This window comes from Marmota flaviventris, chromosome 4 (genome assembly GCF_047511675.1).
Source record: "Marmota flaviventris isolate mMarFla1 chromosome 4, mMarFla1.hap1, whole genome shotgun sequence".
Lineage (NCBI taxonomy): Eukaryota > Metazoa > Chordata > Mammalia > Rodentia > Sciuridae > Marmota > Marmota flaviventris.
The window spans coordinates 30,085,142-30,099,652 of NC_092501.1; the positions used below are offsets into that span (position 1 = coordinate 30,085,142).

The 14,511-nt window shown below is 43.6% G+C and overlaps 1 protein-coding gene across 1 annotated transcript in view; it reads left to right on the forward strand.

Moving 5' to 3' along the window:
• The first annotated feature begins 604 nt into the window (after nucleotides 1-604).
• Rrp12 (ribosomal RNA processing 12 homolog) overlaps nucleotides 605-14,511 on the forward strand; it is a 41,035-nt gene continuing 27,128 nt past the window's right edge. Inside the window, exons 1-7 of the mRNA XM_027930038.3 lie at nucleotides 605-708; nucleotides 6,977-7,332; nucleotides 8,087-8,316; nucleotides 11,714-11,797; nucleotides 13,066-13,142; nucleotides 13,825-13,930; nucleotides 14,117-14,233. Of these exons, the coding sequence (XP_027785839.2) occupies nucleotides 7,080-7,332; nucleotides 8,087-8,316; nucleotides 11,714-11,797; nucleotides 13,066-13,142; nucleotides 13,825-13,930; nucleotides 14,117-14,233 (867 nt within the window). The 5' untranslated portion in view covers nucleotides 605-708; nucleotides 6,977-7,079. The remainder of the gene's footprint in view (nucleotides 709-6,976; nucleotides 7,333-8,086; nucleotides 8,317-11,713; nucleotides 11,798-13,065; nucleotides 13,143-13,824; nucleotides 13,931-14,116; nucleotides 14,234-14,511) is intronic.

The following is a 14,511-nucleotide window of genomic DNA, read 5'->3' on the forward strand; positions in this document are numbered from 1 at the left end:
TTACCCCCGACAACACCCCCTCCCCCAACCTCAAAACCATTCATCATCAGGCTGGAGTGTTCTGCTCAGCTTTGGTACAAGCCCTTCTCTCTAAATTATGGAGATTGTTTGGTCTCTGAGAAAAGCTACAGGGTTTGCACCATAACCATCCGCCATGACCCTGTGTGCAAAGCCAAGAAGATGACCATGCTCAAAGCGTGGCAGTGTACAAACCTTCTTGTTCCTTCTACCTTCATGCACATTCAACTGTTTCCTTACTCTATATTTTCTTAGATTAAATTCTGAGTACAAAACAAGTACTTTGTTATTTGCACTAAATGTGTCTGGAGTTTAGTGACTGGCTAGCAGTTGGTAGTGTGTTAGTCCATGATCTCTGAGAAGCAGTTGCCAAGATAGGACTTGGAGGAAGGGTGTCAGGAGAATTGCCTGTGACAGGAAATGGGGAGGGGGAGCGCAGTGGCACTCTGAGTGAAAGAAGGTTGGGTGGGCGGAAGCATCTTAGACTGCAAGTGTTTTCTGAGGAAATTTCAGCAGTCTGTTGGGGAGTCCTTTTTTTTTTTTTAAACCAGAAATGTAGAGTTTTTTGTTTTTTTTTTTTAGAGAGAGAGAGAATTTTAAATATTTATTTTCTAGTTTTCGGCAGACACAACATCTTTGGTTTTTTTGTATGTGGTGCTGAGGATCGAACCCGGGCTGCACACGTGCCAGGTGAGCGCCCTACCGCTTGAGCCACATCCCGAGCCCCTGTTGGGGAGTCCTTGAGTCAAAGTCACCCTGTCTCCTTGGATCAGGACTGCCTGGGTATCCTGTTGTGGGGATGTTAAGTCATGGGCGAAGGCAGCCCATGGGCAGTGCAGTCTCTGGGGGGATTTCAGAGTGAAGTAGGTGGGGCCCTGGTCAACCAGCTTCTTGCTATATCAGATCAGAAGGCTGTATTCTCCTGGCCACCACAGTACACTTTATGTTTCTCATAAGAGTCTTTAGGTTAGCACTCAGTGAATACTGACTGACTAAGGAAAGCCATTGTAGGTAGATGTCAGATGATGGCAAGGTAACCAGATTTCCATAGGCCTATGAAAGATTTTGCCAGGGTGCAGCAGGAAAACTGATGGCCTTTATATTTCTGACTGCAGTGGAAGAAAATGGCCTATCTGAGCTGGCACTAGGAACAGGTTCAGGGTTGTTCAGCCTCAGAAATGTGGACAAGAAAGAACAACAAACAGAAATCCACGTGAGTTCCTTAAATTGTTAAATGAGTCCACAGGACTTAGCAAGTCCACTCTTAGCTATACACTCAAGATAAATTAAAACATGTCCACCCAAAAACTTATACATAAATGCACATGAATGTTTATGACAGTTTATTCACAACAGCTGGAAGATGGAAACAACCCAAATGTCCATTAACAGGTGAATTGACAAAATATAGGACATGTACACAGTGGAATGCTATTTGGTCATAAAAAGAAATGAAGTAGTGACATAGAGTACAGCATGACTTAGCCTCGAAAACATGCTGAGTGAAAGAAGCCAGGCACAGGGACCTCAATTTATATGACTACACTTATGTGAAATATTCAGAACAGGCAAATCTATAGCGACAGAAGGAAGATTAGCTTCTGGGGCTGGGAGGAGTGAGGTTATAAATAAGGTGCACACGATTTCTTTTTGAGGTCATAAAAATGTTCTCAAATTGACTGTGGTTAAGTTGTACACATCTGTGAAGATACTAAAAACAAATTGTACACTTTCAGTGAGTAAAGAGGCCTATAATCCAACTCTGGAAACTGACGCAGGAGGATCACAAGTTGCAACCAATCTCAGCAATTTAGTGAGACCCTGACTCACAGTAAAAATAAAAATAACTGGGACTATAGCTCAGTGGTAGAGAGTCCTGGCGTTCAATCTCCAGTTCCAAAAGCAAAGAGGAAAAAAATGTGTATGATACATGGATTATATTTCAACAAACTTGGTTTCTTTAAATATTTATTTTTTAGTTGTAGTTGGACATAATACCTTTATTTATTTATTTTTATGTGGTGCTGAGAATTGAACCCAGGGCCTCGCACATGCTAGGTGAGCACTCCACTGCTGAGCCACAACCCCAGCCCCATCAACAAAGCTGTTTTCAAGAAGTTGTAAGTAATTATTAAGAAACAAAATCCACAAAAGCCCTTGCTCCATGGGAGGAAGTGGGCAGGTGGCTCTGGGGAACCTAAAATGGTGGCCCTGCTGTGGGAAGACGGCAGTCAGGGTTCTCTGGTGCAGCTCAGGGATATTCTCAGAAGTGTGACTGGGCAAGAGCAGGAGGTTCTCACCTGAGTGTGGGGACACATAATAAAAATTTGAAAGGGCCAGGATGTAGCTCAGTTGTAGAGCATTTGCCTACATGTGTGAAGCCTGTGTCCAATCCCCAGATCCACACACAAAAAAAGTAAAAAATAAAAATAAAATAAACAGAAGACAACACAGGTTTCTGCTCACTGGGAGACATAAGGAGAGATAAAGGAAAGGACTCAGAGAAGAAGGGGCAAAATGTGGCCATGAGGTCTGGCCAGGGGAGCCACACTACCCACAGATGCCTCACATCTCCCTTACAGGACAAGGGACTGGGAATCAGTCTTCGGAGTTCCATTTCTGATTTGATGTTCCTCTTTCCAGCCGCTAATTTCCCTGTGCTGGGAACTCCCTGGCCCCAGGAGGTTAGAGAGGTAACAAATGCAACCTCAGGGGCACACCCTGGGCCAGGCCAAAATTTTATAGCAGCCAGTCCAAAAACCTTCCTTCCATGAGCAAAGGATCCTTTGTTAAAGCAAAATAACTCCCAGAAGAGGGAATGTTTTGAGCTACCAGTTACCTGGCAGGGGGACAATTCCTACCAACAGAAAGACTGTTCTGTTGCCATGACAAGAAGTCACCTCCATGACCAGTTTTAAATAATTTAATGAGGACAACTTGTCTCCATGTGGCCCAACAAGGACAACTTGTCTCTGTGAACATGGTCTGAAAGCCAGCCCACTGGCCACAGTCACCCTGCTGTTGACCAGCCAGCCCCACCTCTCTTTCCTCCCAGGGCACCCCCCACTGAGTCTCGCACTTTCCACACCCTCTATGAGGTCACTTCTGTCGTGCACTCCTAAAGATGGGACCTGACTTGCACAGCTCCGCCTTCTTCAAGCAAGAAATACATTCACACCTTCAGCTCTTTTTTTTTGGTGGGGGGCAGGGGTAGTGTTGGTACTGGGAATTGAACTCAAGGGCACTCAGCCACTGAGCCTCATCCCCAGCTCTATTTTATATATTTTTTTAGAGACAGGGTCTCACTGAGTTGCTTAGTGTCTCACTTTTCCTGAGGCTGGCTTTGAACTCACAATCCTCCTGCCTCAGCCTCTTGAGCCGCTGGGATTATAGGCATGTATCACTGTGCCTGGCCGTCACCTTCAGCTTTTTATTTAAGGACTGCTGGCCTCCTGCAGCAATGGTGTGCCTGGCATTTTACGTGCATCACTTCATTTGAGCCTCATAACAGCAACCTATTTTCAGATGCAATGCTGTGGCACAGAAAGTTCAGCTGCCCACCCCAGCTCATACAGCCGGAATGTGGCTCCAAACCCAGGCTAAGTCCAAAGCCTGGACTTTAACATCACAAGCAGCTGCAACTGTGCTATGTGCGGCCTAATGTGCTGCTGGGGATGACAAAGGCCCTCTCCCTTTCCCAGAGCTTGAGCCCTAAGTTAAACACCCAGGCCATCTGCTGCTTCTTTGTCTTGGGCAACAGGCTGACCCTCAATTTCCCTTCTTCCTGCCCAGTTTTGTAACAGATTACAACCCCAATGACCTAAAAATAACCTTCCTGCCCCTCCAGGCCTCAGTGCTTTGGGTGTGGCAGCTTTGTTCCTTCCAAATGAACCTTGCAAACAGGTTTTAGAGCAGTTGCTATGGGGGGAGTTCCTGGCAAAAATTTGGATCAGTTAACTCCTGCCCCATCAGTCAACTTTGTGCCTTTGGAGGTGTTACTGAACCCCCCTGGAGCCATGTTTCTCCTGTGTGAAATGAGGACACCTCCCAAGTCCTCCTCAGATCATAGGTGAGAAGGTATTTTGCAATCCCTAAGAGTTTGGGGGGTAACATGAATACATTACATTTATTACCTGCTCATTGCACACCAGGCAGTGTGCCCAGCACCTAACATACATTAGCTTATTTAGTTCTCACAAACCCTATGGGTAGGTGTTCTTATCATCTCCATTTTATATGTGGAAAACAGATTCCGAGAGTTAGGTGTCCCGCTGAAGGTCACACAGCCAGTGGTTACTTGAGTCCCAACCCAGAGGGACTAAATGCAGTATCTATCTTATGGCTAAGAATGGTATTTCCTAGGGGCTGGGGTTGTGGCTCAGCGGTAGAGCGCTCACCTAGCACATGCAAAGCCCTGGGTTCGATCCTCAGCACCACATAAAAATAAATAAGTAAAATAAAGGTATTGTGTCCAACTACAACTAAAAAATAAAAAATATTTAAAAAAAGAATGGTATTTCCTAGCATTATGTAGCTGACCATGGACAGGGCTAATATTCCTAGGTTGAAGTCATCACTGGAATTCAGAGGTGGGAGTTTGTCCTTCACCATGGACATGAGCCCTGTGGTGGACATGAGCCCTGTGGGGTATTGGGAGAAAATATGCTCAGGATATCTGGATGCTTCTTGTCCCCCCTCTTCTGGTGCCATATGGTTTCTGGAGGAGGCTCTAAGCAGATACTTTCAAGACAGAGTCCCAGTAAGTGGCCTGTGGCTGGCCCCTCAAAGCCTACTCTACGCTGGTGATTCATCCAGACACTATATATAGATATCATGAAGACTCATTTTGGAGGTATGCAGATTTCCGTTGACCAGGAAAAGTGTGGGAAGGCTGAGCCTCAGAATCTCCCCATCGGATTTTGTAAAATCCCAATCTTCTCAACAGCATTGCTTTCTTTCTATAGGGGTTTAGTCAAACAGGTTGTTTGAAGAGCTCCCTCTGATGGACAAGGTGCACCACTGCATCTTTTGCAAGGTCTCACTAGTAACTGTTCATATTTTGACATAGACACGTTTTCAAATTGAACCTTCACAGTAGCCCAGTGGATTTAGTATTATTATAAGAGCTTAAAGAGCAAAAAATAGACGCTTACAGAGTTTAAGATAAACCCAACACTTTCTCTGCTTTTTCTTAGCAATTGTCCCCAAGTCTCTGGTGGCTAGCACTATCTTGCTTGCAATAGTTTCCACACTATGTGTCCCCTTCCTCCCTAAACCACCAGTTCCCTTTTATCAGTCCTACTACCCAGGTCTCAGCCAGGGTCCCAGGAGTGGGGCCCGTGGTGGGGGTGGAGCTGTTTCCTGGGGCCAGAGGGACTGGGGCCCAAAGCTGGTGCTGACTTCTGTCTTCTCTGTACTGATGCTTTCTTACATTAACAGTGTTTAAGCTCCTTCTTCTCTGTGTGCACAAAATCCTTTCTATTTTCAGTCTGCCTAGATAGTGTAAGATTTATACAGACAAGAATACAAATTATAAGCTCACAGCTCAATAACCACACCTTTTATACCAACTCTGTTATTACCACCTCCTGATAATCTGTTGTTCTGACTCCTAATGAGATTAGTTAATTTTGAACTTTATCTAATGGAATCATGCAACATGCATTCTTTTGTGTCTGGAGCCTTTCATTCAAGCTAGACAATAGGTGCGGTTGCACATAGTAGTAGTTTGTTCTTTCTCATTGCATTTACTATGTAGAAGTTGATGTGTATGGTTGAATGCTATAGCAATTAATTATATATCGATAAACTATTAACAGTAAAATGGATAAAAATTTATTTTATTATTTCCAGTACTGGATTATTATGAATATCCTCTTCTTTCTCTAAGTAAGCATCTCTATTGGTGTATATACAGGAATTAATTGCTGGATTGTAGAGTAGGATTATGTTCAGTTTTAGTAGACACTACCACATAGTTTAACAAAGTGAGTGTATCAATTTTATACTCCCACTATATAGATAGCCAGTTGCTCCATATCCTTACCAACATTAGTATCACTAATAATTTTTTTTAAATTTTTATATTTATTTTTTTAGTTTTCGGCGGACACAACATCTTTGTTTGTATGTGGTGTTGAGGATCGAACCCGGGCCACACGCATGCCAGGGGAGCGCGCTACCGCTTGAGCCACATCCCCAGCCCTCACTAATCATTTTTTAATTCTTTTTTTTTGGGGGGGGGAGTACTGGGGATTTTTTTTTAACTTTAAAAAAAATTTTTTGAGTTGTAGATAGACACAATACCTTTATTTTATTTACTTATTTTTTATATGGTGCTGAGGATCAAACCCAGAGCCTCACACATGCTAGGCAAGTGTTCTATCACTGAGCTACAGACCTAGCACTGGGTACTGGGGATTTAACCCAGAGGCACTCTACTACTGAGCCACATCCCCAGCCTTTTTAAAAAAATATTTTGAGACAGGAAAAAAAAAAAAAAACAAACCTAAGTTTCTTAGGGCCATGCTAAGTTGCTGAGGCTGGCTTTAGTTTATTGTGATCCTCCTGCCTGAGCCTCCCAAGTCTCTGGGCTTACAGGCATGCACCACTGCACCAGACTACAATCAATAATCAATTTAATTTTAGTCGTTCTGGTGGGTACGTAGTGTCATTTCATTGTAGTTTTAATTTTTAATTTGCAAAGCAAATCTAGAACACAACTGGCTGCTTTTTTTCTCTCTGCAGGCCAAACTCATGTTCACACTTTCAGGTTTGGACAGGTCTCAACTCTTTCGAAATCAGATTTTTTTCTAAAGTAATGGAAATGTAGATTTTTTTTTTTTTACCTTCAAAGGAATTCCAGTTTTATAAGGCTCCCTCCTAGGGCCAGGAGTCTCTTGGCGTGGCCCTGGAGTAAGAGACCAGAGAATTCCTAGCAACAGAAGTTCTTTTCTAGCAACACCTCTACTCCGGGAGTTCCCCAGGCTCTGAAGGAAAGAGTAAACGTAAAACCGGATGTTGACTGTTTTGTCATAGTAACGCATGCAATTCCGGAAGTAATGCCAGAGGAAGAGGAAGTGAGGCGCACCGAGCACTCACGTGGATTCTCTGCGTGTTTCTGCGTCTCTGAAACCCGGTTCCCTGGGCTTGCTGGGAACCACGGTTTAGTCAACATGGGTCGCTCGGGGAAGTTGCCCTCAGGTGTGTCAGCTAAGTTGAAACGCTGGAAGAAAGGCCACAGCAGTGACAGCAATCCCGCCATCTGTCGCCACCGCCAGGCTGCCCGCAGCCGCTTCTTCAGCCGCCCCTCAGGTAACCGGTCCCTGAGACCCGAGCAGGGCCGCCTCCTTGTTTTGAACTGGCCTGAATCTGGGCGGGTCCGGGTCCTCTCGAGGTCCGGGGCCCAGGTATTGGGACTTTCACGTCTGAGGTTGTCTGATCTGAAACTCACTGTGAAGGCAGCCCTTCCGTTTCACAGATGCGGAAACTGTCCACAGTGGAGAAATGACTTGCCCAGGGTACAGGACTGTAACTTAAACTTGGGGGCTGGGGCTGGGGCTCAGTGGTGGAGCGCTTGCCTCGTATGTGTGAGGCACTGGGTTCGATCCTCAGCACCACGTAAAAAAATAAGCAAAATATAAAGTTATTGTGTGCATCTACAGCTAAGTTTTTTTTTTTTTAACTGGGGATCGAATCTAGGGCTTTGTGCATGCAAGGCACAACTAAGAATATTTTTAAAAAGTAAACTTAGATGGCTCGCTCTCCAGAGAGGCTTTCATCTTTATGTGTTTTCCCGGCCTTTGAATTTAACTCCAGGACGACTCCCATGGACGCTTATGCCATCAGTACAAGGGAACTGTCGGGGAGGGTTCCCTTTCGCATTGGCTTTCTAAGTTTTAGGCACACAGTGGGCCGACAAGGCAGATCGTGTTCAGAATTCAGCCTCGCCGGGTAGGGGATAGGGGACCGGACCTAGGCTGCTTTGTTTCACAGGGTTGTCTGTTTTGTCGCCAAAAGGAGGTTTGGGTAGAAGTGCGGGGCCTTACCTTGTGCCTCTGGTTCTCAGGCAAGAGCGACCTGACAGTTGATGCTGTGAAGCTGCATAATGAGCTGCAGTCAGGATCCCTGCGCTTGGGCAAAGGTGAAGCCCCCGAGACAGCCATGGACGAAGATGAGGAGCTGGCTCTTACCCAGAAGTCCTCCGGCACCTTTCTCAGTGGCCTCTCTGACTGCACAAATGTCACCTTTAGCAAAGTACAGCGCTTTTGGGAGTCCAACTCAGCGGCCCACAAGGAGGTAAGGAGGCTGAGAAGGGTGTGGGAGACGGAGGAGAGGCCAGGCTCGTGCGTTTTATTTTCCTCCAGTCTTGGTGACAGCAGCTGGTTTCTGAATGATGTGTCATCTCTCCTACCCTTTGTGTCCCCTACATATTAATTCCTCCTAGGGCAGGTTTCACTTTCCACTTTTTGTAAGAGCATTTTCCCTGCTGAGGTATAAAATTCTGAGGAATATTTTCCAGACATTTATCTCCACACTATACCTAACCCAGGACATTGTACATAGAATATTTTCAAGAAACATTGAAAATATGTCAATTGTTGAATTAATTAATGCTGAGTAAGAGTGATTATAAAATGTCTTATTTAGCAAAATTAAATTTTATTTACCTTTATAATTCTATTTATACTTTAAAGTTATGTGTATCTGTAGTTTTCATTGTTTAAATGAAAAAATGTTGAAATTTAAGGTGATGTCAATAGAATAAAATGTGATAGTTATTCTCCCAATTTGACTCTTCCCCTGTGGCTACTGTATATGGGTAATAAATAAATGACCTAGCCAGGCATGGTGGCCCGTGCCTGTAATCCCAGTAGCTGGAGAGGCTGGGACAGGAGGGTCATGAGTTCAAAGCAAGTCTCAGCAAAAGCAAGTGCTAAGTAACTCAGTGAGATTCTGTCTCAAAATACAAAATAGGGCTGAGAATGTGGCTTAGTGGTTGAGTGGCCCTGACTTCAGTCCCCAGGACCAGTAAATAAATAGACAGCCCAGTGATGTAAAGGGAGCCACTTGTATAATTGAAAATTTTCTAGTTAGCTACATTAAAAAAAGAAACAGGTGGGCTGGGGATGTGGCTTAAGCGGTAGCGCGCCCGCCTGGCATGCGCGCGGCCCGGGTTCGATCCTCAGCACCACATACAAAAAAAGATGTTGTGTCGGCCGAAAACTAAAAAATAAATATTAAATATTCTCTCTCTGTCTCTCTTTAAAAAAAAAAGAAAAGAAACAGGTGAAATTAATCTGTTTTTTTTTCCCCCTCAATTTTCTTTTCTTTTTTTTTTTTTTTAAAGAGAGTGAGAGAGAGAGAATTTTAACATTTTTATTTTTAGTTTTCGGCGGACACAACATCTTTGTTGGTATGTGGTGCTGAGGATTGAACCTGGGCCGCACGCATGCCAGGCGAGCGTGCTACCGCTTGAGCCACATCCCCAGCCCCTCCCCCTCAATTTTCAGTGAGTATTGAACTCAGGGATATTCCACCCCTGAGCTATATTCCTAGACCTTTTGTTTGTTTTTTATTTTGAGGCAGGATTTAAGTTGCCCAGGATGGCAATCCTCTTGCCTCAGTCTCCCAAGCAGCTGAGATAACAGATATGTACCACCATGCCTGGCAAATTTTAATATATTTTATTTAAATATATTTTATTTAATTTATTATTATTATTTTAATATACAACCAATATTTTTTAAAATGAGCTTTTTCCACCCCCCCACCGCCCCCCAAGAGAGGGTCTTGCTGTGTGGTCCAGGCTGGCCTGAAACTTCTAGGCTTAAGCAGTCCTTCTGCCTCACCTTCTGAGTAGCCAGGACTATGAGCATATGCCAATATACCCGCTTCAAAAAAAATGAAAGGTACATTATTTTTATGATATTAAAAGTGTGGGGCTGGAGATACAGCTCAGTTGATAAAGGGCTTGCCTCACATGCACAAGGCCCTGGGTTTCATCCCCTGTACCATACACACACACACATACATACATACACACACACAGTGTGTAACCAGGCATGGTGATACATGCCTGTAATCCCAGTTGTTTGGGAGACTGGGGCAGGAGAATCTAAATTCAAGACCAGCCTGGGCAACTTAGCAAGACCTTGTCTCAAATGTAAAATGAAAAATAGAAAGGGCAGTGGATATAGCTTAGTGGCAGAGCACTCCTGGATTCAATCTCAAAACAAAACAAAAACAAGTGTATAATTTACCTTTACTCCTGTATTTTCACATTTGCATATTAAATTTTTATTGGAGCTGGGCCTGGTGGCACATGTCTGTAATCCCAGTGGCTTGGGAGACTGAGGCAGGAGGACAACAAATTCAAAGCCAGCCTCAGCACCTTAGTGAGGCCCTTAGCAATTTAACAAGACCCTATCTCAAAATAAAAGATAAAAAGAGCTGGGGATGTAACTCAGTAGTAAAGCACCTTGGATTCAGTCCCCAGTACCAAAATAAAAAAAAAAGGAGGGCAGTTTATTGGAAATACTTGATTTCTATTTAGAATTTAACATTTACAGTTGCAAAAGTAGAGTTACATACCAGATTGTTCTAAGTATGTGTTTCCCAATAACTGGATCAAGTGTTTGTTGTTTTTGCTGGTTTGGTGTTGAGGATTAAATGCAGGACTTCACACATGCATGCCTGACAACTGAACTACATCCCTAGCCCAAGTATTAGTTTTTAAATTTAATTAGAATTAAAAAAATATTCTATTCTTGGGGCTGGAGTTTTAGCTCAGTGGTAGAGCTCTTGCCTCAGATGCATGAGGCCCTGGGTTTGGTTCTCAGCACCACATAAAACTAAATAAATTAAAATAAAGATATTGTGTCCATCTGCAACTAAAAAAAATCAAAAATAAAAAAAGGAAAAAGAAATATTCAGTTCTTTCGTCCCAGCAGCTACATTTCAAGTATTCAGTTCTTCTTGTCAACATTACTGTTCTAGGAGTTTTTTTGTGTATTTTTTATCATATTAGGTTATTTGGATTTACCAAAATATAATTGTTTTATGTCCATTGTTCTCCAACTTTTCCCCATTGAACAGTATAGAAAGTACACTGAAAGTACATATTTGTAACTCATTCTTTTCAATGACTGTACAGCATTTAAATTCGTCATTATCAAATAATAATAGTACATTATTAATTCACTGTTGATGACTGCTTGGGTGTTCCAGTTTGTTGTAGTGAACATACTTGTGCAAAAATCTTTACACCTTTATGTAGGTATTTCTATAAGAAATGGATTCTTTTTTTGAAAAAAATTGTAATTATACATGATAGTAGAATTTATTTTGACATATATACATGGAGTATAACTTCTCATTCTTCTGGTTGTACATGATGTAGAATTACATTGGTCGTATAATCATATATGTACATAAGATAGTAATGTCTGTTTCATTCTACTGTCTTTCCTATTCTCATTCCCTCTCCCTTTCCTTCATTAGAAATGGATTCTTTGAAGTGAAATTTTAGCATTCATGTTCTGAGTTTTTCAGTTTGCTAGACCTATGGGGTGTACCCCAGCTCTGAGTCCTTGTCCGTCTCTAGGCTTTAGGATTTTAGTTTGTGAAGAAAGGGAAGCCAACCCAGATCGGAGTAGCTTCCAGATATATCACAGGTGCCTTCTTCCTCTTGCAGATCTGTGCAGTTCTGGCTGCTGTCACCGAGGTGATTCGCTCCCAGGGAGGGAAGGAGACGGAAACTGAGTACTTTGCTGCTCTGGTGAGTGGGTGCACCTGGGGGTTCAATAGGTTAGTCAGACTACAGAGAGCAGACAGGTGTCCCTGGCCTATAGGGACAGAAAAGGATAACTTTGAACAGGTGAAAGTGCTTCCATTGTGCTCAGGCGACTTGGTAAGGCTGTAGGTATTTTTTCTTGTAACACAAAAGTCCACTCTTCTTCCCCCTGCTCTCTTCCCCCCCCCACCCCCACTAAGGATTGAATTCAGGGGTGCTTTAGCACTGAGTACATTCTCAGCCCTTTCTATTTTTTATTTTGAAAGAGGACCTTACTAAATTGCAGAGGGTTTCACTGAGTCACTGAACCAGTCTCAAATTTTCCAACCTCCTGCCACAGCTTCCTGAGTCATTGGGATTACAGGCATGCACCACCATGCCTGGCTACTACTTTCTTCTTTCTTTACTGGTTCTATGGATTGAACCTGGGAGAGCTCTACCACTGAATTGCATCCCTACCCCCATCTCCTTTTTTTTTTTTTTTTTTAGGCAAGGTCTCATTAAGTTGCCTATGCTGGTCTCGAATTTGCAATCCTCCTGTCTTAGTCTCCTAAGTAGCTGGGCTTGTAGGTGTGTGCCACTTTGTCCAGTTGGTTTTTACATTTTATAAATGATTATTAAGCATATACAAAAAAGAATATGCAACAAAGATCATATGTTAGCCTCTAACGTATAAAATATTTATTATTTGGAAATAACTTTTTTTGAGAGGGGGGAGTGCCAATCCCTTTTCCAGAAAAATGAAGTAAATAAGATGGCAGTATAGGGTTTATCATGTGCCAGGTAATATTCTTAGTGCTTTACATATGTTAATTCAATTGAACCTCACAACTTATAAGGCTTGTAGCATTGTCATGTGTCACTTAACAACAAGGATACCTTCTGAAAACTGTTGCTGGCCAATTTCCTCATGTATGAACATCATAGAGTGTACTTACACAAACTAAGACAGCTCTAGTATCATTAGGTGATATGATCTTTTGGGACCATTGTCCTATATGTGGTCTATCATTGACTGAAATGTCGTTTTGCAATTGATACTATTCTCATCTCTATTTTCCAAATGAATAACTGAGTCACAAATAGGTTAGAGTACTTGGCCAAAGTTACATAATGGCAGAGCTGGTATTTGAACTTCTGAAACCGTGGTTCTGGTTCATAACTATTTTGGGGGGGCATGTGGCTACTCCCTTTTGCTTTCCTGTTGAGAAGTGTGACACTTTATCCATTCACTCCCTCAATCTGGCTTTCAGATGACAACAATGGAAGCAGTGGAGTCCCCAGAGTCGCTGGCTGCTGTTGCTTACCTACTGAACCTTGTCCTGAAGCGGTGAGTCCCAATTCCTGCTTGAATGCTAGGTCTCTTTATGGAGGGGGTTCGGAATGAGGACAGGGGGAACAGAATTAGGAAATTATTCTTTAAATAAGGTACTTGATTTTCAAGATGAAAGTGTTTTGGAGATTGGTTGCACAATAATGAAAATATACTTAAAACTACTAAACTGTATGCTCCAAAGTGTTTAAGATAAATTCTGTGTATGTGTATGTTAGCACAATTAGAAATTTAAAAATAAAATCAGAATTTAAAGAATATCTGGTAGCATTCTACAACATTGGGTTCTGGACTTGACTTGGGCTATCACACATTGGAATGAATGTTGGTGCCTGGGGAGGGGGTAACCCTGGAGCAATGAGCAGGGCAGGAGAAATGGACTGGAACGTTGGCATCAGGCTCTGTGGAGATGTGCAGCCAGAGAGGGGCTGAGAGGACTCAAGTGAGCTTATAGCGACCCATCTTGTGGGGGCTGGGGAAGGTGAGGGAACTGGGAGCTCAGGTATTGTCGAAAGTGTGCCAAACTCAGGGTAAGGAAGTATGACTCTAGTCAACTAGCTGAGTGGCTGGGCCAGCCATGCCCTTTCCTGGGTCCAGCTTCCTCCTTTGTACCACCATAGCCTGCACCAGCTGTTCTTCAGATGCCTCTCTGGGGTGACCTTCTCTGTTGTTCCTACAGCGTGCCCAGCCCTGTACTCATTAAGAAGTTCTCTGATACCTCCAAGGCCTTCATGGACATCATGTCTGCCCAGGCCAGCAGCAGCTCCACCTCTGCCCTCCGATGGGTCAGTGTCTGTGTGTTCTAGAGCCCATTGGGTTTGGTTAAAGTGTAGCTGTCCCCTGGGAGGTGTTTAGACACTCTGTGGATCCTTAGGCAGATCCCTTGGGCATTTTCTTTAGTTGGTGAGAATCCGGCCTCTTTTCCCTCCTGGATGAGGCTGGTGGAGCTGAGAAACTCTTTCTTCTTCAAGGTCCTTTCCTGCCTGGCCACCCTTTTGCGGAAGCAAGACTTGGAAGCCTGGGGCTACCCTGTGACCCTTCAGGTGTACCATGGGCTGCTGAGCTTCACTGTGCATGCCAAGCCCAAGGTGAGACTGCTAGGTCCCCAGAGAATGGGGAGGGAAGCTAGCCTCTCTGAAGGGATTGGGGAGGAGCCCCTGAGGAGCTTTTGTTCAAGGCTATGTTTCTTGCCTCCAAGTCAACCGCATGAATCTGGAAGATGAGGGACAGCCTCTTCTCCAGCAGCAAGTTCACTGTCAGGCCCTTCCGAGTCTCTCTGGTACCTCTTCAGGCAGTGATGAGACTGAGTGACCTGTTGACACATCGGTCTCCCAACATGTTTCTTTACCTTGGCAGGGAGGATAGC